The 22,674-nt window shown below is 42.1% G+C and overlaps 1 protein-coding gene across 7 annotated transcripts in view; it reads left to right on the top strand.

Annotated features, from left to right (window-relative positions):
- The window catches only part of OSBPL6 (oxysterol binding protein like 6), a 125,579-nt gene that overhangs the window by 46,878 nt on the left and 56,027 nt on the right, over positions 1 to 22,674 (top strand). For all 7 annotated transcript variants that reach the window (XM_066612326.1, XM_066612329.1, XM_066612327.1 and 4 more), the window contains exons 2-3: positions 12,871 to 13,136; positions 22,314 to 22,409. In XM_066612326.1, the coding sequence (XP_066468423.1) occupies positions 13,035 to 13,136; positions 22,314 to 22,409 (198 nt within the window). In that variant the 5' untranslated portion in view covers positions 12,871 to 13,034. The remainder of the gene's footprint in view (positions 1 to 12,870; positions 13,137 to 22,313; positions 22,410 to 22,674) is intronic.

Genomic DNA, 22,674 nt, shown 5'->3' on the forward strand with positions numbered 1-22,674 from the left:
TTCATAGAGAGGAAATGAGGGCTTGTATTATTAATTACAAACATTTTGCTAATATGAAGAGTACAATTTATGGAAATGGGCTGCCAAGGGATATGCAAGTGAAAAAGTTTGGGAACCACTGCAGGAGATCCATGAATCAAATCCACCTTTAAGGTGTCTGGTGTGTTAAGCCAGAAGCTCTACATATACAGCTTATAACACATAACTAGGAGTGTGCAATTCAATTCACAGCAGTGAGATGATATTTGCAACCCTTTTTACTCAGAAGTAGACCCACTGCTTTCTGTGGGTGTTATTCTTAAGTAATGGTGCACTGAATTGTAGCCTGGGACTTTGTTTCAAATGGAAAGGAGGATCCTATCCTGGTGTTGAAAAAAACAGACCTGCTTTGCAAGCATTTGCAAAGCAGAACCAGGCTGCAGCAGCATTTGCAAAAGGGAACGAAGGAAGGAGAATAAAAGGTTAACTTTGGCTGGTATTTCCCAGTGAAGTTGCTGTAGAAACAAATGATCTCTGCATTGCTTCTAATGAGTGGTGCCTGCCTGCTGCTTGAGAAAGAAACCAAACTTTTCAGAATTGAAAAGCTCTGCCCTCTGATTGACCCGGAGATAAGGCGAAGTGATTGGAGCTTGATTACGTGGCAAAACTTTTACGTACTATAGGCCAGTATCTATAGTATTTAAAGTTTACAATAATATGATGCATGAACTGCTTTGGAATGTTCATCCATCCATTTCTGTTATTATGTACAGAGTGCAAAATAAAGCTGTTTTGGAAATCTCACAAGATTATTGTGATGTTTGAGACTTCAGTTGTGCTCCTGAAATCCACATCAGGAGAAAAAAGAAAACATTGACAGCACAATCCTATTTTTGTCCTTGGCTGGCGCAGTGGCCACTGTGCTGGCCGAAGGTGTTGCAAACGTGCAGTAAAGCATGTTTGTGGCACCCAGAGACTAGGCTGCGCCAGCGGGGAGGCCTGTGTTGTCCCACCAATGCCACATCCAGGCATTCCACCAGACAGCACAGGTAAGGTTGTGCCGGACAGTGGAGGAGCATAGAGAGAGTGGTGGGGAGGGGGATGTTTCTGGTGGGGAGAGTGAAGAACAGGGAGTGGATTGAGCTCAGGAGGGGGCAGGATTGGCAGAGGCCTCAACTGCCGTATGCTAACCCCCCCTTTCCGGGCCTCCCAACATTACACCTGGCTCCCCAGATTTGCACCTGCTATATAGTTGTTATGGATCCAAGAAGCCCTATAGGGCAGACTGGAATGTTACTTGAGATAAGGAGAAAAATATCCCCTTACCCCAAGGAGACCTCCAGCTGCCTCCTAACCTGCGCTGGATACAGCGCAGGCCATGCAGCCTCGCTGTGCCAGAACAGGTTAGAATTGGGCTATGAATTTCATTCTTGCAGCTTATTGAGTCAAGCCTTCTACAGTTCATGTTTGAAATCTTTAATTTAATAGATTTTTAATGAAAAACAAGAATGAAATTTCCAAAGATTTATGCATAGTTTTTGATCTTAAATAAATTGTCTCCAGATAAAGCTCTTATAATGCAATCCAATGCATGTTTAATCAGAAGTAAGCCCCACTGAATTAAGTGGATTTTACATTGTGAAGAATATATAGGATTGTAGCCTAAATCTTCAGTACCAGAAATGAAAAGAAACAGTCTTTCTCATCATAGTGAAGAATTATACTGTGGAGTTTGTGTATATGTGTGTGACCGAATGCATGAAAGCAGGCAATTTCCTCCCCCCAAATCAGTTTACAAACCCAATACGGTTTTAAAATGTGGTTGATTTTTTGACTTATTGATCCCCATGGAATACAGCAGGAAAATGTTTTCTTGAAACATTTCAGGAAAATTTCTTGAAACAAATCCTTTCTGGGAGCTTCCTGCTGCACATGGAGTTGAGAAAACACTAGCTGTGAGCGAAGGGTTTTTTAGTCTGTTGAGTGGCCCCCATGTACGTTTGTTGGCTGTGCCATTACAGCAAGTCAGGTTGCATAATCACTAGTTATTATATAGGAATCTGCATGGCAGTAGCTATTTTGCACAGGTCATAGCTCAAGAAAACCAGTATAAGCTATTCAGCAAGAAAGCTGGCCAAGGCACAAAACAATTCTGGGTGAGATTTATGAGTTCTTGTTCTGGAGAGCTGATTAGGTGAGGACGTCATTTGAAAGTCTCAGACTCAGACAGGCTCTTTTTAAAAATTATCCATGATAAAGCAAATGATTTGGAACACCGGGAAGATGTGTGTATTTAGGCGAAAAATACTGTAACATTTTTTAGAAGCTCCAGAGATTATTCCAAAAATCTAGGATTGTTACCACTTCTGTCTGGTTTTTGAACATTTGCCATGTGACAACAGTTCCTTATTGAGGAAAATCCCAGTTACAAAGTATAATAAGGTTGTTCATTCTTTAAATATTTAAAAGCTTGGTTACGTAGGCTAAGCACTAGTATGCCATATCTTTCGTGTGGGGTTGGGGTTTGTTAGGTAATGGCTTGGTAAATATATAGTAATAATGGGTTTCACATCAAACTTGGCAATGATCAACTGTGCTTTATGTTTGGGATGTGCATGACTCATAAGGACTCATAATATTCAGGTGGTGGAAGGTTCTGAGCCACTAATGTGATTCATCTGTGCAGAAGCGAATTTGATGTCAGTTAAGATGGATGAGGAAGGCAGTACCAGTCAAGATGTGGGAGAAGAGGAGGAGGAAGATGAGGCATTGCTGCCTCTGTATAGCATTCAGATTGACGTAATTGAGAAGACTCTGTACTGTTCTGAAATTTAACGCTGGCACCAGTGCAAGGAGACACTGCAGAATAATTTTGCTTGGCTAAACAGAACATTGAAAGAAGGGTCATAATGTATTTGGACTACAAAACCATGTTTGGAAAGAAAAGGAGTTATTGAAGCTTAAATAAGTGCACCAGAATACGTGGCTATGGATGAGTTTAGGCTAGAATGAGAAAACTATGTTAATAAGAGAAAAATGAAGGTTTGGGATATGTCTTCCTACCCACTTCCCTCATTGTCAGCCATGGGAGAAGAAAATGACTCATTTAAAATAGGGGCTTTATCAGTATTGTTGTTATATGTCGCATGATGTTGGCTTCCTCATGAGGAAGATACGTGAATCGGCATATAAGATGGCTTTGCCGTACCCCCAAAACTAGAACCAATTGGGCAAAATGGATGCCATTTTTTAATTCAACATCCCAAAAATATCCTAAATTTGTTCAAGCATCCTTGGCAAATAAAAAAAGGATTTTTTTTTTGTAGCCCTGTGATCGGTGGCTCATGTTGTTCAGTGCTCCCTACACTGACTAATAACATTTCAGGCAGTGGCCTGTTTTCAACTTGCTACCCAAGATCTGTTTGATAGGAGATGATAAGAACCTTGGACCAAATACGCAATATATAACTTCTGCTGCTGAACTGGCATTGTGATGGTTTCTTCCTAAAGTTGGGGTTGAAAGATGCTTAATCTTGGGTGTATTCAAGAGCCGAAGGAAACCAGATTAATTTTTTTCTTGAAGTACAGAACTGGAAAGACATAATGTCAATTAAGAGAAAATTCATAAAACATGTTATAATTTGGTTCATATAGTGTGAATATATGAATATTCATTATTATTAGTCATTATAATAATTATTAGCTTCTTACTTGTTTTCTCTGTTGAAGGGCAATTGGGTCATTCATGTTTAAGTTACCAGAGACACAGCCTAAATTGATGAAAAGTTCATCAAGATTTCTTTTATTTTTTAGAGTTTGCAAACAGGGCCAAACCAGCCATGAAGTCAACATGAAGCAGTTGCTCTGAGTAGCTGACCTGGGGAGGTGGAGAACTGATGAGCCTGCCTGCCGCCTCCCTCTGCCTACTACTTGCTACACCACTGCACCACACATTCCAATCCTCTTATTGCTCTTTGGGAGCAAGTGAGACAAGGATTGGGGCTGTGGTAACTAACCTCTTTCTTTAGCACTGCTGCAGTTGCGATTGCTGCAGCAGTGCTGAAGAAAAAAGCAGCAGGCAGTCCTGGCAACCCTGTTCTGGTTGCTCTTCCTCTACTGCCAACTTCTTGCCAAAGTGAGTATGAAGGAGGTGGATGCAGAATGAAACTCCATTTACATTTAGCGTTGCCACCTTGAAGCACACAGAAAAGGCAGGTGGGAAACACCAGGTGACAGAAGTAAAAAGTAAGGAGGACACTCGGGGGCACCAAGCGGCCCTCCCCTCCACTCTTCTCACTCAACCTGCTTTAAGTAGCTGGGCAAGGATGCCAAGGAGAAGGTAGTGGCAGGGCTGATGCCCTACCCTGCCAGCACATGCGCAAACAGAAAAAGGTTAGGGGGTGAAAAATAGAATGCCACGTTGGATGCCACTTCAACTTGGGCTGGGCCTGGCTCCAAAACAGTGGGCACTCTGGTTGAGAGAATGTATTTTGAAGAGTTTGACAGATATGCAGTTTTCTAAAGTTGGTATGATGCCAACTCTGGCTAATAGAATTATTAACATATAACATACATATTCATATGTGAATATGTTATTCATATTAATGAAATTTTGACTTTTCAGCTTGAACAGATATGTGTAGTCAAGATGCTCTCTGGAGGAATCTGCAGCTTTGATATCTCTTTCTGAATTTTGTTAGGAAATGTTTTGAGACAAGAGGAAGGCTAATATGTGTATCCTCTGACATGCATATTTGACTTAAATGAGAATTGCCTATATATCCAGTGTGTGAATGGCTGTGCTGCTGTTCCATTAAGTCGAACATTTTTCAAACCCTCAAGCTTGCAAATGTGTGTACGTTGGGGGAATGGACACCAAATCCTCAGTTGCTGCAACAATCTGAGTTGAGCTCACAACAAATAACTTCTGGAGTCCATTCAGTGACTGAGTTGGTCCTTAAAGAATGAGAGCGAATGTGAGGTTCCCTTCTAAATATTCATCTAAGCTGACAATTTGAATGCATTTGATCCCACATAATTACCATAAATGCATCAGAGCTTCTGGAAGCCTAGAAAAGTGTGCTTAATCATGTAGGGAAGCGACAGCCAGGAAAGGCAGATGTCATGTTGACCTCCTGTCATCTGAATCTGATTATCTGTTGTTTGACCTCATCTATCCATTTGAGGTCATCATTGATGAATTCAGTCTTTAAGCCTTAGAAATTTTAACGCTAGTTGAATCCTCCCAAAGCATGATGTTTGTGAGGTGTGAGAAGCAGTGGTATATCACTTTTACAGAATATTTGGGAAATTGAAGGAGTACATCCAATGAATGAGCAATCATCAAGTGAATTCCGGTAAATTCCAATGAAACTTACTACTATAAGAAAATTTCAGTCCCATTCTTGAGAAGATTATGTTGCTTTTGATACATAGCACTTTATAAAGCAGTCAACATATCAACAAGTACCCCTCAAGTATCATATGTACTTGCATTAGCAAGAAGTGTTTAGTTTCTTTGTTCTGGCAAGTATCACTTAATTCCCACTCTTGTCATTCTTCTTGGAAAATTGCATTATACTGCCAACAAGCATGCAATGGAACTTTATGTTGGTATTTGTAACTTAGCATAGATTCCCTTTTCCCACATAATTTGATAGGATATTTGAATTTTGGGTGATACTTGACTTCACAAGTTTATTTTTATTTCAAGCTGAGCTGAAATAAATTATATAATTAAATGTAGAGAAGCCCATATTTATGATTCCTCTTTTTACTCATATATAAGGCCATCCCTTAGGTGGTTTAGGCTTAGACCTTTCTCACTGCATCGTGTACTGCCACTTCTTGCGGGTACAGTCTGCTAATCTTTCTCCAAGGCAGGACCCAGAAAGTTGAACTTGAGAGAAGTTGAGAGAGAGTGTCTTCAAGGGGCCTCAGAGGATTACATGGGAAGGGTGTTGCTCCACCGGTTCTCCACTAGCCCAGGATGGCTCCTTCTGCTGGGCTTTTAAGTTTGCCTGTAATTGCCTGCCTGTGGGTTTTGCTAAGTTCCACGCCTGTGCGCTGCCAGTGCTCAAGCCATTTTCCAAACCTTCCTGCTTTATTCTTTCCCTCTTGCAATTAGCCTGCTCCTTCCCTGCTGTTTTGCCAACTTTGCCTATTTTTGGGGGGGCTTTAATAAACTGGTTGTATTTTGATTCCTTGCCTGAGTAGTGGATTATCCCATTTCTAAAAACCACTCATGTTCACTACTGCAATCTGGATTTAAACAAAACTGCTGGTTTGTATGCTCTCCTGGGAGGGGTGACCTTTTTCAGATGCTTCCGACCACCGCCTGGTTTCCCCAGCCTGGGGTGATGGCAGTGGATATCTGCCAGTTTCCTCCTCCCATTCATCTGGTAGCCCAATGAAGCTACCAGAGAACAGGAAGGGGTGTGCTGAGCACTAAATACTGGATACTACTTCCCTTAGCTGGCCCCTCACTTTCCTAATTCTCCCCCTTGCACAAATTCCATGGTGCAGTGGAAGATTAACATGCACCTGCAGCCAACAAGCACCAGGCCTCCTCTGAGGCAGGAATTTGAATTCCGTGACAGTCCACGTACAGTCTGCTAAGAACCAGCCTTTAGCCAGGCAAATTGTGAAAGCCAGAAAGAAGGACTAACTTTCAAATCATGACAGGCTGCCAACTCCATAGCCCAGTTTGTAGGAAGCCTGTGTGGAAAATGCATGGGTCCCAGCAGGAGAAGGGTTTGAGTCTCACTATGGGAATAAGGCTCAAACACACATTTGAGATTTCTCTGTCCAGCCAACATGTTATGAATTGGGGTCCATGTGAGGGGAACAATGGAAACCACAACAGCAAGCTCATAGGACATGAGTGTTCAGTCATACTCTGCGGAGATGTTGACTTTCCCAGGCAAAACTCACCTTCTGGATGGTCTATCTGCAATAATGACTTGAGATGGGGGAAAAAAGAGAGCCAGGGAGGAATATTAAAATCTAAATCTCCAAACGTTTCAGAGGAACTTCTTATTAACCATATAGCCACAGAAAGAGAAAACAAGACGGGACTTTTCTACTCTCCCAATATGTTCTTTTTCCTCCCTCAAACCAGGAACAAGACTATAAGGTTTACTGCAGTTCAATTCAGCTAACAAGAAATTGTTTTAAGAAGATACAGAAAGACCTGCTGGATCAGGCCAAATGAGGACTCTCTACTCCAATATCAGGGCATATCAAGTACCTCTGAGAAATCCATGAGCAAGAGAAAAAGGCATGCTTTCCCTCCCTCCATTGCTCTTCTGTAACTGGTATTTAGAGGCAGACTGCTGTTGAATCCTTAGGTAGCCATCAAAGAGTCATCATAACTAGTAGGAGACATTGAAAGAACTGTGCTCCTTGAATTTATCCAGTCACTTTTAAAATCACCCAGATTAACAGTCATCACTACATCTTATGGCAATGAATTCCAGTTATGCATGTAGAAGATGAAATACTTCTTTTTCTCTGTTCCAAGTCTCTTGCCAATCAGTTTCATTAGATGACCCTTCCTTGTATCGTTAAAGAGGTAAAGGGAAACTTCTTTCTATCCATCCACTCCACAAATTCATTGTGTTTCATCACAGTGTAGTAGTTCTAGTGTTGGACTTAGATCTGAAAGATCCAAGTTCAAATCCCCTCTTAGCCACGTACCTCACAGGGTTGTTGTAAGGACAAAGAGGGGAAGGAAACATATACTCCACCCTGAGCTCCTTGGAAGAAGGGTGATATAAAAATGTGAAGGAGGAACGGTGGTGTGTGCATGTGTGGTATTTATATATTCATTTTTAAATTTCTCTCATGCTGTAGTAGAAATGGAATATAATCAAAAAATCCCCCCCCCCCACAAGTTGAGTTTTATATGTGGAGGTGGTTGATCCTGTGTTAGTGGCTTTAAAAAGATTAATTCACTGTTTTGCAAAGAAGACAAATTGCTCGTTTTCCATAAGCATTTTATTAAATCCCTAGTGTTTTTGCTGCATTAGTAAGATATATTATTTTAAATCACATTTCTTAATTTGCAGTATGTATTGCCCATTGCTTCTGGCTGACAAAAGCAGAATTGTTGTTTCACTGCTTTGGAAAAAATCAGAGTTGTACAGTAGTGAACACAACATTAGAGAATAGAAGCAATAGTTGGTAACTTGTATGTGTTGACCTTTAGTCACGAAACAATGCACTTTCAAGACTAGCCATGCACGCTAAGATCCTCCTTCTCAGCCCGGACCCCTCCCCACAGGAATCTTCCCAGACCTTCTCCAGCTAAAGAGCTAAAATCTGCTAAAATACAGCTAAATCTATATTGAGTAATTTTGATATGAGGCTACTGCTTGTAATATTTATCTTCACGAAATGAATTTGCACCATTGTGAGTCCCATCAAAGATTTAAAGATTTAATATTTGCTCTACTGAGATGTTCTGGTTAAATAACAGTATTGGTATGGATGCTTGGCAGGTGTTTTCTGACAGGAAAACTGTGTTGTTGGTATTAATGAGACTGTTACCATTAAGTACTTCTGCTGTAGAAAAGAAGATGAACCAAAGTGGCTTGGATGATGAACTTGTGACTTGTGATTCATATCATTTGTCATTCACACACATACACGCACACTCAAGCCCTATTCAAAAGTTTCATATATTTTATGACCAAAGATTGAAGGTGGCAAGTTCTGCCTCCATTCTATATGCATTCATCTGAATGTCTGAACAGCCAGTACATGTGCAACTGTATAAACAATAGGCCAGCATTTCCTAAGGCTGTGACCTCAAGTTATCGGAGCCCAGCATGGGGCTCCTGGTGGGAGCAGAATGATTTTGGGAGACCCAGCAGGGCCTCTTCTATGTTGTGCCAGACCACAATGGTTGTGACCCACTCATCTGGCCTCTGTGGGCCTCAGAATGGCCTGCAGAAACAGCTAGAAGTTCCTTCCAGTTTCCAGACACAACTTCTGGTTTAATAAGAAGTAGCTTCTGGTCACTTCTGCATGCCATTCTGAGTCCTGCAGAGGCCAGTAGAGTGGGTCACTGGTGAGCACTACCTGGAAGAGGCCTCTGGGGCCTCCCAGAAGCATTCCAGCACCACCAGGAGCATTGTGGTGACTTACTGCAGAGGACGAGGTGGGTTGTGGCACTGAAAAGTTTGGAAACCACTGCAGTAGGCTCTAGTAAGTACTGGCATATCTTGGGAGGTCAAGGGGCCAAATGCCACTGGGCGCCATGCCTGCGGGGGCGGCAACACCTTCCTCAACTCTCCCTCCTTCCTTGTCCCTGTATGGAAGCCCTTGGAGGGGTGGGGAGGGCAGGTGTGTTCTCCTCTGGCTGTCAGAAGGCCTTCTGAGGTCTCCAGAGGGCCTTTAAACTCCTGGTTTTCGACTGAAAGCTGGAAATGACATTGTAAGATCTTCTAGAGCAGGGGTCTCCAAACCCTGGCCCGGGGGCCAGTTGCGGCCCGTGGAGAGCCTCCATCCGGCCCGTGACCAGTCTCTGATCCCCTGAGAGCCTTTGGCGCGGTTGACCAAACACAACCAGAGTTGTGCTTGTGGGGTGGGGGAGTGGGGGTCCATTTAAGTGTGTGTGCTTTATTCCTTGGGCTGTGTTGGTGCTTGGAGAAATCCTGGACATTTGAGCCCATTCATTCATTCATTCATTTCAGTCATTCATCTAAGTTCCGTCTCTAATGTATTTATTTAAATTTTATATTTAATTTTTTTTCCAGCCCTCGACACCGTGCAAGATATTTGATGCGGCCCTTCGGCCGAAAAGTTTGGAGACCCCTGTTCTAGAGGCCTCAAAAGACTTTTGGAAGGATGGAGGAGGCCATGTGCGCCCTCCCTGATCCTCTGAAGGCTCCTGAATGCGGCAGAGGCAGCATTCTCCTTGTTACGATGGTGGCATTCTGAGGTCCTGACACTGGGCAGCACAGGGAACAGAATCACCAGTGCCAGTAAGACAATCAGGTGCCCTGCTTTTGTGTAGAGGGCCCTCTGTGCATACAGCTGAACATTCAGGTGCCCTTTACAGCATACATGGGTACCGAAAGATTTTCTTTTACACCATTGGATTGTACTATGCTTGGATGTAGTAGTGACAGTCCAGGTACCGGAGCTTTTTCTAACATACCACCACCATGAATGCTAAATATAAATATATTTAACAACAACAACAACTAGGTATTTATATACCGCCTTTCTGGTCATTGGATTACTCCTCTGACTTTATTCAAGGCGGTTTACATAGGCAGGCGTTTCTAAATCCCTCAAGGGGATTTTTACAATCATAGAGGTTCTGTCTTTCAAGAACCAACAACATTTCAGAATAGATCTTCCTGTTGGGTCTCACTTCTGGCCTCCAGTTCTCCCACGCAGGCTGGCAGGCAGCTCCATCTCTCACATGGAGGGCAGCCAAGACACTTCTTGCTCACACCAAGAGCAGGTGGAATCACTCAGCTCAGCTTGTCAGCTGCTTCAAGATCTTGCCATTCTCAGCCATTCAGGGAGCTGCCGGTGTTCTCAAACTGGCGACCTTCTGGTGTTATCTTCGGGCCAACAGAGGCTCTACCCTCTAGACCGGATCTCCTGCCCTCATATTTTCCACATGAATTAACTGAATAGAGCTCAGATGTTTCAAAATTCATTTGATTTTCATTTACCCAGGGTCTACTTGGCTTCTTTTTTTTAAACATCCTCTTCACCATGAATAGTTGAAAACCTTTCCTTTTCAGCTCTTGAATAAGCTCTTGAGTGCTGCTCAATGAACTGAGATTATTATTTTGCTCTTTTGCTGTGATATGCCAAACCCCTTAAGGAGCAGCTATTTTAAACATTGTTTTTTTTTATTTGTACTAAATCAAGAAGGTATGTACATCTTGAAATAACCAATTTGATATAGATCTTTGCAGCAAGTTCTTAGAAACAATGGACATTATTCTGCACATAGTTAATAGACATGCAAATTCAGTAGGGCACTTCTATAATTGCAGAGGACTACAACTTATAATTGCACTCTGAAAATGTACATGTGTGACCACTTTACAGCAGCATGTTTGATGTTTAAGAATGTGTGACAGAAGAGGGGATAATATAAAACGTGCTTATACACTGTTATGCAAACATTAGGATAAATATATGTGAGTTTTACAGACCTATTGTGAGTTTCTAAATTAGACATAGTTCTCTAATTTGGAAATGATTGTATTAGATTATTCATCTAAGAATTTTTTTAAGTGGATGACAGCCTCACTGTTTGGCCAGTGTATGTGAGAATAACTTGTGCAGCCGTTTTTGCTTTATTTTATTTATCTCTTTGCCACGGCAGTGTTTTCTGCCAAAAGAGTCAAGTTGCTAGTAAGAGGTTTACTTCTTCAGCAGCAGGATCAACTGTGGCAAAAAGTCAAAGCTCTGACTGCATTTGTTTTCACATGTGGGTGTTTGGATTTAGACCTAAAGGTTTAGTAAATTGAAATGGATATTTCTTATTATAATACTGAATATAGATGTGTTGCTCATTGACATTTTCCTCAGTGTATTTCAAATGTAAGGCAGAAAGTCTAACGTTGGTTACATTGAATGTTCACATTCATGTGTGGCAGTTATGTGGAGATGATGAAGATGCAGTAGTTACCATAGATACTGGGCTTCCTACGTGCATTTCTAAACAAATGAAGCTGCAGTGGGTGTGGAGGGGGCATGGGAAAGGGAAAGCTGACTGCAAACACTTTTAGCTGTGAAGTAACTTGTCCCTTGTGAAACCAGGCAAGAGCCAAGAAGGAACAATCAGTATCTTGTAAGGAGGAATTGTGTTCTTCCGTTGAGGAAAGTACTAGCTGGAAACCTGCAGAATGGAAATTGCCTCCCAAACAGAATTGCATTATCTCTTTCCAGAACCATCTTCATGGGGGAATATTTCATGGAAATATGATACCTCATGAAAGCTCTTGATATGTCTTAGTTGCCTTGTATCTTTATTTTGCATAGAAACCTCCTGCTTCATGTTTACCAGGTTTAAGCACTGTTCAGTACAGGCGTACCCCTGTACACATGGGGATTCCATTCCAGAACCCCCCATGGTTATGGGAAACCAGGGTTACAAGGGAATGCCCCCACCCTCCGGAGGCGAGGGGAGCTCTGCTTCCTTTACTGCCATAGGGTCTTCTGAGCCCAGCAGAGGCCTGTGGCCTGCCTGTGACCTCTGTGGCCTGCTTGTGGTCTCTGCGGCCCGCCTGTGGCCTCTGCTGGGCTCAGAATGATGATTACAGGCCAAAAAACACTGCTTCCACTTTTCAACTGAAAACCAGAAGTAGTGTTTTTCAGCCTGTAGTTGTCATTCTGAGACCAGCAGAGGCCGTGGGCGGATGCACGTCGCCTCTGCTGGGCTCAGAAGACCCTCCAGAGGCCCTCCAGAAGATGGGGAGGGCTTTCCCTCATATCCGCAGTTTCACTTAACTGCACAGTTCCAGAATATGCGCAGCCTCTGCTGGGCTCAAAAGACCTCTGGAGGCTAGTGGGGTAGTGTGCACAGAGGGGCCCTGTGGATCCAGTCTGCTGCTAAGTGAAACTGCTAATACAGGATCCACGAATACATGGCTTCCTGTAGTTGGGTAGGTAAGACCTGAGGGATTGTTTCGCTTCATAGTTAAATTGAGATGTAACATCAAATGACAAAAATGTTTTTTTCAGTCATATAAGCATGTGTTTGCTTTGTTTACTCAGATATACAGGGTGACCCAAAAGTAGGTGGACAGTAGGTGGAATAAATGTTATCATTTACTGTCCACCTACTTTTGGGTCACCCTGTATATTTAAATGTCAGCATATACAATCTTCCTCTCTTTTTCCTTCTCTGTTAAGGTTTCGGTTTGGATGACTTTTGAATTCATCTTATCCTTTCATATAACGGATACACTGTGACACGGAATCATGCTTAACATCATTTGGCTCCTTCTTTATACGCAAGCCTGAAAAGAGATTAAGGTGGTCTTAATTGTGAAAGGAAACAACAAGAATCTAGCTGCATGATGAGTTCAGAGGAGAAGGGTATATCTCCTGCACACAAAACCTCTACTCCATCTCATAGAAGTGCCTCTTCATCATCTTCTCAGCGAGACAACAGACAGGTGAGTAAACACATCCTGTACTATTTGTTTACACTAGAACTCTGCAGTTTCTGTTGATGTTTTATTAATCATATCTTCCTCATAGTAGAGAAGTTTGGAGGGCAATGTGCAAACATTTTCTCCAGAACAGCAATTGCTATGAAAAGTCCATTATGGACCCTGTAACCCTTCAGAGTTGTGCTAACACTTTTTGAAAGGCGTAAGTATGCGAGAGACTTGTTGGGAGACTTGAAAGTCAGGTGGATTTATGTAGAGATGCAGGATAGCCCCTTTAAATACATCTTTAGTGCAGTATTAAACTTTATCTTGGGAAATGCATGGATCCAAGACATGCATTTGCTGAGATAATGGAAAACTTGGGGTAGGAAGGTACTATTAAGTGAAGATTTGGAAGAGGGATGCTTTATTCCTGCCTGTCAATTTTACCATATCAGTGCCCCTCTCCCACATAATTTTCCATCGACTGGATTTGCTTTTAGTTTTGGAACCCATAGTGGGACACAAAACAGTGTATGAGGGGAAATTATTTGTAATCAACAGGAGGAAAGGCTAAACTTCTTCCATCCACCTGCCAGTTCTCCCTGAAAGTGTATTCTTTGCCCCTTCTTGGAGCATTATGAATAACTATTGCCCCAGTCCTATCTATTGCCCCAGTCCTAACTATTGCCCCACCAATTTACACAATGCAGCCATGTTGCTGGTGCACATGTGGCATCATATGGGGGGAGATGACAACCTGAGAGAGGTAAATAAAATACTTTAAACTTACCTCTCCATAGACTACCTTATGCCACTATTTAGCTGGCATAAGTCCGAGGAGTCTCAAGAGTCAGACCAGGAACCGGGGGGGGGGGGGGGGAAGGTAGGATCTTGATGTACACTGCTGCTGCTGAGATCCTTCCCCTCTCTACGATAGTGTTTCTCAGACTGTGTGCCGGGACCCACTAGGTGGGTCACGATCCAAATTCAGGTGGGTCCCCATTCATTTCAATATTTTATTTTTAATATATTACACTTGATGCTGCCATGGTATGTAACTGCATATGGGGAAATGTTACAGACCTTTAATTTTAACAAGTTATTACTTATGTATATTCTTTTAACAATTATAGTAAATGGGAAAGTGTGGGTAGGATTGCAGCCTAGGATTGTTAAAAAATTTCCTGCTTGATGATGCCACTTCCAGCCATGACATCACTTCCGGTGGGTCATGACAGATTCTCATTCTAAAAAGTGGGTCCCAGTGCTAAATGTGTGAGAACCACTGCTCTGTAACAAGGTCTGTAACGTACACACTGCCTGTCATCAGGTTTTCAGAGTTTCAGTCAGGAATTTTTCTCCGCCCTATCTGGAGATGCTAGGGATTGAACTGCTCCATGCAAAGTATATGCCCTGCTACTGGGCTAACCCCTCCCCTGCCATCCTCTGCAATTTACCCTACATTTTTTTACTCATGGTAATGGGTACAGCCTGGGTCTCTTGCTTCACTCTGTAACCTAGGTCCTCTGTGGAATACTCATATTTCTATTTTTGTTTATTTATTTCTTCCTCATGCAACTAGACATACTTTTAGTGCACCATAAGATATTAGGTTTATATTAACTCCAGTTTCTTATGTGAACTTTACTTTCTCTTGTGCCAACCCCTGCTGTGTTCCTCTGGTAGAAATCTAGCTACAAATTACTGTGCGCATTTCATGCTTGCTTGACAATCTGATTTCCAGTTAAGTAGATTTTTGTTATGTTTTATATACTCAAATGAATACATAGCCTAGTTTTTCAAGAGCACTTTCCTGCTTAGAACATTGAATTCCCAAAGAGTACTCTTTGATAATTCTAAGTTGCTTTTCCAGTAGATGCAGAGAATTTTATTTGTTCAGATAAATGATTTTCTGCCACCAATATCTAAATCCTTTTGGGTACAGTTTTATGGAAAAGTGGTGGATACATTATATACATAAATAGTTGTGGAAAAAAGCAAGTAATGAATAGATTTTATGCCTTTGTGAGTAGGAATTATGGCTTCCTACTCTAGCAAGTGGTATGTCCAAAGAGGGCAGGATAGTGCAGCAGCTCTGAGGCAGGAGCTAGCAACCCTGAGGAAGGAATAGGGCAGTGGTTCTCAAACTTTTTTGACTGGAGGCTCCTTTGACCTACTGGGCTATGAGCTGCAGCTCTCCATTAGGGCTACAATCCTTTACATTGTATAGGGCTGTGGGTTTTTCACAAGGATTCCATGGCTCCCCTGGCTGGTTTCTTTGCCTCCCAGTTTGGGAACCACTGGAATAAGGTTTTCTACCTGTAATTGCTGCATTTGGTTGTCTGTTGTCTGCAGGCATGGCAAAACAGTTGTACCTGGTCACCCTCAAGACACTCCCTCCCTTGTACCAGTCTGACAGAGACTCCAGATACTGGAAATGGTACACTTTGTGAAAGTGATTGCAGGAATAGGCTGGGCACCTGCCAGGATATGATTCATAGGTTAACAGTAAGGAAATAGATGTCAGAGAGTAACACTGTAGTAGTGTCCACACTTGGAAGCTTTTTTTTCCTTCTTGTTTTTAGCTGCTTTAGCTCTGTTGTTTTTGACATGACAATATTTTATTTAAACCCAAATTATAATACTGTAATAAAGAGAGCATTGTCAGTTTCACCCACTGGTTCACCCCCTTTTCCCTTTGTGACCGAAATCCCTTTGTAGGACAAGATCAGGTGCAACTCCTGGCCTTAGAGAACTGTGGCCATAGGACACTGAGGAAATGAGTGACTGATTTGGTGGCATCAGAATGTTTATGCAGCATAAAGGCAAACAGTCTGACAGTGCTGTCTCTGAAAATAGCTGTTCTAATTGAATTGGATAGCACTTTAATTTTTGAATAGGTGGCTTTTGGAGTTTAATTTGTGAATGTTTTCCTTTTAATGCAAGAGAACATTCTTACAAAACTGGTCAGTCTATGATCCTATGTAGATCCTATGGTCCTCCTTTACACCTGACAAATTATTATCTAATGATCTACATACTATTATACCACAGCCCTTCTTCTTTGTGACAGTTTCTCTCCCTAGAAACAGTCAGGTAATCTTTCCTCTTTACAGTTTAAACCAATTTCTGCCCAGCCCACAGGTGTACACATTTGATCCCTGTTGTGTATAAGCATCGTTGGGCAGAAATGGCTTAAGTCAGTCAAGAAGAGAAGAAAATGCTAGGACTAAGAAATAGTTGCTGAAAACAACATAATGGCTCATATGGTTGTCATCATAACAACCAGCCCAGAAAGATTAACTGTCTCTTTTGATCCTAAATCATATATTTCTTCAGTATGTTGCAATGTTAATGTATGGATTTGGCCTTCGTTATTCTAAAGAGCAGTTCTGTTTAGAAGACATCCAGATCGCTTCCTGAGAAGCCTGATCTGTCACATATTGTTATAGCAGTGTTTCTTCAACTGTGGGTCAGGACCCACTAGGTGGGTTGCGAACCAATTTCAGGTGGGTCCCCATTCAGTTCAATATATCAGACTTGATGCAACCATAGTATGTGATTGCATTTGAGGAAATGTTACAGACCTGTACTTTTAACAAGCTACTATGTACATTCTTTTAACAATGATAGTCAATGGGACTTTCTCCTGGGTATGTGTGGGCAGGATTGAAGCCTAGGATTGTTAAAAATTTTCCTGCTTGATGATGTCACTTCTGGTAATGACATCACTTTTGGTGGGTCCTGACAGATAATCATTCTAAAAAGTGGGTCCCAGTGCTAAATGGGTGAGAACCACTGTGCTATAGATTAAAATTACAGATGAGGAGTCCTTCACAACACACTTCTTGCACTTTCACTTTCTTTAATAAGGATCCATTACAGAGCCTCCTTTACAGCAAGTTCTTTGACAGAATTCTACTAACATAATAACAGTATTCTTCCATTTGTAAATTGTTTACAGCGCATCCTAACTTGCTCTGGAACAGACTGGCCAGCAGGCCTGCGCTGTATCCTGCACAAGTTTGGGGCTGACTGGGGCTCAGCCAGGAGCAAGGGGAAACTTTTCCCTTTACCTCAGGGAGAGCTACAGTGGCCCCAATGTATCTACTTGAATCCACACCAGCTGACAAGGTGGCACAGATCCGAACAGAACGGAGCAGCCAGGAGTCGCTCTGCACTGCCAGGGAACAGAGCTCGGATCCAGCATAACTGCTGGGTTCTGGTCCCACCTCCCTCTGCCGGCCCTCTCCTTGCCCTGAAACACCTGCTCCCTGCCTCCGCCTTCCCTCCCCCCAGACCCTTGCTGCGGCCGATCTCAGCCGGCGCAGACCTACCATCTCCTGCTGCCACCACAGCTAGATTTGGCCTCCACGAGCCAGTGCACCTCTGTGCGCTCTCGTGGCTTACTTCCATGGAGGCACAAATGTACTTTACAGCATGTTTGCAACCCTCCTGGGCCAGTGCAAGGGACTTAGTTAACTCCATGAGATCTAGCCCAGGCAATCAAAATCGTAGAGCACAGTTTTCCCCTACAAAAGGAAACCCAGCATTTTGCCACATCAGATATGCTATGGAATATTCTCCCCTCTGTCACAAAATCTTTATCATACTTTCCATTCAAGCAATGACTTCATGAAGCATCTGTAATAAATAGGTTTATTGTGCTGCTTGGCGGTTATTGTACTTTGTTCTTACAAAGGCATAAAATATTTTTTTAAAACTTGCTGAATACCAATTCAAGCATTTTGGTTGGTATAAAATAACAGATCGGATTTCCGAAGTAGGCATTGCTGAGTCATCAGTATTGTCTATGTGCAAAAGTATGAGTGGGTTACCACAATCTGTTCAGATAGTGATGTACTCATAGTAGATAGTGAAGCACAATTTCTTTATGAGCCCCTCAAACCTTTCATAGGTGTCTCCCAAGGTACCAAGCTTCCTGTATGCATCAGGAAACTAACGTCAGGGATACGTTTAGACCAGAACCCTTCTCCCTGAAATCTCCTTCTCTGTATGGAGGAAGATTTTTGTACAGAAGTACATCCAGTCATCTGAGCCCTCATCTGCAGTCTGGAGTGGAATGGGCCAGATACCTGAGTGGATGATGGTAATTTATCAGCAGTGGTTAGAAACAAAGTTTACTTATACAGTAGTTTTTCTAGATGTTTCTAGTAGTTTTAGAAGTTATATAGTAGTCTTCTAGTATTTAGCAGAAAGCGTATGTAAGTTGAGAATGGAGCCAAAGGCTCCCCACCCTCAGAAACATTGCAGTAAGCATAATCTTAATATAAGGATTTCTTTCTTCCTTTTCACATTGTAATTTAAGCCATATATTCTAATGTCTTGCAACAGATTATTTATTACTTCCTTCCAGAAAACCTGAAACAATAACAGTACCAGAATACATACATTTCAGTGTCAGTTCCATTGTATTGCTTTACAGTTATGGAAAGGGTGATAACAGTATTGCAGCAAGCAGGACAGGAGCAAAGCACTTTGCTCCTTTTCTTCCTTCTCACAGTTGTTGTGGTTGTTGTTCTTGTTAACAATATTTATATATCACTTTTAAGCAAAAGAGTTCACAAAGCAGTTTGCATAGCAAAATAAATGGTTCCTTGTTTCAAAAGGGTTTGCAATCTTAAAAAGTTGCAGAGTAAATGAGAAAACACCAGGAAACAGCCACGGGGAAAATACGCTCTAATGGAGTGAAGAGGGTCAGTTGCTCTTTCCCCTGCTAAATATAATAGAGCCACTTTAAAAAGATACATCTTGCCCAGTTAGCAGAGACAAAGCAAGATAGAGGCTGTGTCCGCATGCCACTGCCACCACCACTCCACAGAAGAGCTGAGGAAGAGTACAGGCGGCTTGTGTTACCCACGGATGTGATCATCCACGGGTTCCAAACCTGCGGGTGGGTCTAGTCTGTACCCTCCTCAAGTGACAGGAGCTGTCTGAGGCCTCTGAAAGGCTGAAAATCATGACTTCTGCTTTTTGGCCAAACACCAAAAGTCACAATTTTCAGCCTTCCAAAGGGCCAGGAAGTCTCCGGTTATGTTCAGAGCAGCTTTGGCCACCTCTCTCCCCCAGATGCCTCACGAAGCCCCTGGGAGCTAGCCATGCCTCCCTAGGGAGGCCCAACACAGTCTAAATACCGGAGGGGATTCTTACAATAACAGAAAGGTTCTGTCTTTCAAGAATCTCACAACATTTCAGATGGCTCTTTCACGGTCTAGTATCACTTCTGACCTCCAGTTGCCCCCCATGCTGCCTGACAAGCAGCTCCTTCATCTCTCACTTGAAGGGCAGCCAAGATGCTTCTTTGCTCACACTGAAGAGTAGGTGGAATAACTCAGCTCAGTTTATCAGCTGCTTCAAGGTCTCGCCATTCATAGAGCTGCCGGTGGCCTCCAACTGGCAACCTTCAGATGTTATCTTTGGGCTAACAGAGGCTCTACCCTCTAGACCAGACCTCCTGTCAAAGCAGATATAGTTAACGTGTGTAGTGCAGGGGCAGGCCCCATCCCTGACCTCCATGCATTCATTAGACTGTGTGCACAGTTCCTACAAATATACAAACTGCGCACCCAATTGAGGACCTTGCAAAAAGTTCTACATGCATTCAGTCTGGTGCTTTTACTGAATGAAAAATGTTTCTGTCTAATCTGACCAAACTATGTATGTGAGTCTTTCACACAAATTTAAAGTTTGCCCATTTCTTTTGTTTTCTTGATTCAACATATCAAAACATTAAAGTCTGCAGCAACTTAAAATTGTCATTACATTCTCTGTCTGGAAATCAAATAATATAAACCAGTGTTTCTCAAACTGTGGGTTGGGACCCACTAGGTGGGTCACGAGACAATTTCCGGTGGGCCCCCATTCATTTCAGTATTTTATTCTTAATATATTAGACTTGATGCTATCATGGTATGTGAGTGCATTTGGGGAAATGTTACAGGCCTGTACTTTGGACAAGCTGCTATGTATATTCTTTTAACAATGATAGTCAATGGGACTTACTCCCGGGTAAGTGTGGGTAGGATTGCAGCCTAGGATTGTTAAAAATTTTCCTGCTTGATGATGTAACATCCAGTCATGTCATCACTTCTGGTGGGTCCTGATAGAGTCTCATTCTAAAAAGTGGGTCCCGGTGCTAAATGTGTGCGAGAACCACTGATATAAACTATTAAACAAGTTAAAAGTTAAAGGGTGCAATCCAACCCACTTTCCAGCACTGACATAAGGGCAATGAAGCTCTGAGGTAAGGGAACAAGCATTGCCTTAAGTTAAGGAGGCCTCCGTGACTGCCCCCCAACACCATGATGCAGCACATGCCCCACTGAAATAGCTATGCCATTGCTGCAAAGTTGGTTAGGATTGCGCCCGAAGCCTATATGATTTTCTTCATAGAAGTTTGCAGGTCAGTCCTATTTTGCACAGCATGTACTTTGGAAGACTGTTGCTTCAGAAAATATTTATGTGACATGTTATCTTTTCTTTCCCTTGAAGGGCCCCGCCTGTCAAACTGCCCACCCTGTCAAATTAGCATGTACGCTAAAATTACAGCTTGAAAAGGGCAGAGAGTTCAAATAACTTCTGCTAAGTGCTTGACATTTCCAAAGTATAAGTGTTATGCACTAGACCCACTTGAGAGGAAATAGTAGAAATACATTCTAAGATTACTGTTTTGCTACAGAAATGCAACTAAAAGCATATGTATCTTCATCAGACAGTACAAAGAGAACACAAATATTTAGAGGCCAGACATAGCTATGTAGCAAATGTATGTGCCGTTCCAGTCTGTGAGATGAAAAGATATTCAAGTATTAACACTGTGGATTTTTCATCTTGAGAAAATCCAAAGGGTGATTTAACAGATCCAGAGATCATTATAATGAAGGGCAGATATCTGAATATGACAAATTGTGACTCACACTTTTTTTGCAGGAATCAAAGAAGCAGGAAGAATAAACTAATGGTAGTTTTCAGACCCTTTCCCCCGTCCATTACTTCATGTTATCTTTTTTGTGGCTACTACCGCATCAGCAGGGAGAGTGAAAAAGAAGGCAGTATAAGAAAATGAAAGAGAAGGTTGCTGAATATAAAACTAGTACAATGCAGCAAAACTCAGCTTGATAATACCCTTAATGCAGGGGTGCTCAATAGGTGGATCGCGATCTACCGGTAGATCGCGAGGCAAAATGAGTATATCGCGGAGTGCTGACCCCCCCTTCAGGTGCCTCTGGGAGGAAACGCCGGGAGTAAGGCCCATTGTACTCAATGGGGCTTACTCCCAGGTAAGTGTGGCTAGGATTGCAGCCTCACAGCCTAATCCTAGGCATGTCTACTCAGGAGTAAATCCTGTTATACTCAGTGGGGCTCAAGGTACACCAACATACATTGTACATATAAATGTTATATGTTATGATGGCGCGAACATTGTAAAAAAAAACTGGTAGATCTCCGGGCCTTGCTGGGTTTCAAAGTAGCTCTCGAGCCAAAAAAGTGTGAGCACCCCTGCCTTAATGAATCTGATGGTAACAGTAATATCCCTCACTTGTGTGGGGTAGTGTAGTTCACATTAGCAGAAGTCTTCACAGCTATGAGATGGTGTTAAAATATGAAATACATTCCATTATCAGTTTTAAAATCTCTTAATTATAAAGGCTAGGAAAAGAAATACAATTTTGGTGATGAGGTAATGATTATTAAGTTGTTTCTATGATCTATTCCAGTGGTTCCCAGACTGTGTGTTGGGACCCACTAGTGGGTCACAACCTGATTTTTGGTGGGTCGCGTAAGGGTTATGGAAAGATCAGATAACTAATTGCCTCAATCCAAAAATCAGCTAATTATCCTGCAAAGAGTTCAGGTCCTGCAGTTTGCAAGATAGCTGCTAAGTTCCCTGCAAGGAGCAGAGCTCCTGTAGTTTGCAGGCATGTGTAAAAATATAGGGAGATAAATGTTTGAGGGACTTTTTTCTAGTTATTAATACTTGTAAATAAATAAAATATTTTGTCTTTTTAGATCTCCTTCCCCCCCACTTTTAAAAATCTTATAAACACTCTATGGAGTGTCGTTTTTAAAAGTGGGTCCTAGTGCTACAATGTTTGGTAACCACTGTTCCATTCTATAAATTATGTAAGCCTTTGGTCTCCATATTATACCTCTTACTACCCCTGTTGTTTGTTTTAGAGTGGCCATGTGTTAGAGCGGAATATTTCTTCTGGAAGTACAGACCCAGGGATCGGCAAACAGTTGCTAGAAAGTGAACCAGTCATTGTATCTAAAGTAAGTGAAGTGATTATGTCTGCACTAGTGGTTGATGTACAAAACCGCTTAAATAGATAGACTTACTTATTGTGCATTTCACTGTTTAGGAACCAACATCCATTTGCCTGCTGCTTGCTAGCTGCTTCTGTTGAAATGAGTCATCAGAATAAAATGGATTAAATTATGCCGAAAGATGACATCTGCTTTTATCCTTAAAAATATTAGAATAACTTGGAATTAGAATGGAAAATGTAAAACTGTAAGCAGTTTTAATGAAGATCAG

Source organism: Tiliqua scincoides, chromosome 1 (assembly GCF_035046505.1).
Source record: "Tiliqua scincoides isolate rTilSci1 chromosome 1, rTilSci1.hap2, whole genome shotgun sequence".
Classification (NCBI taxonomy): Eukaryota; Metazoa; Chordata; class Lepidosauria; order Squamata; family Scincidae; genus Tiliqua; species Tiliqua scincoides.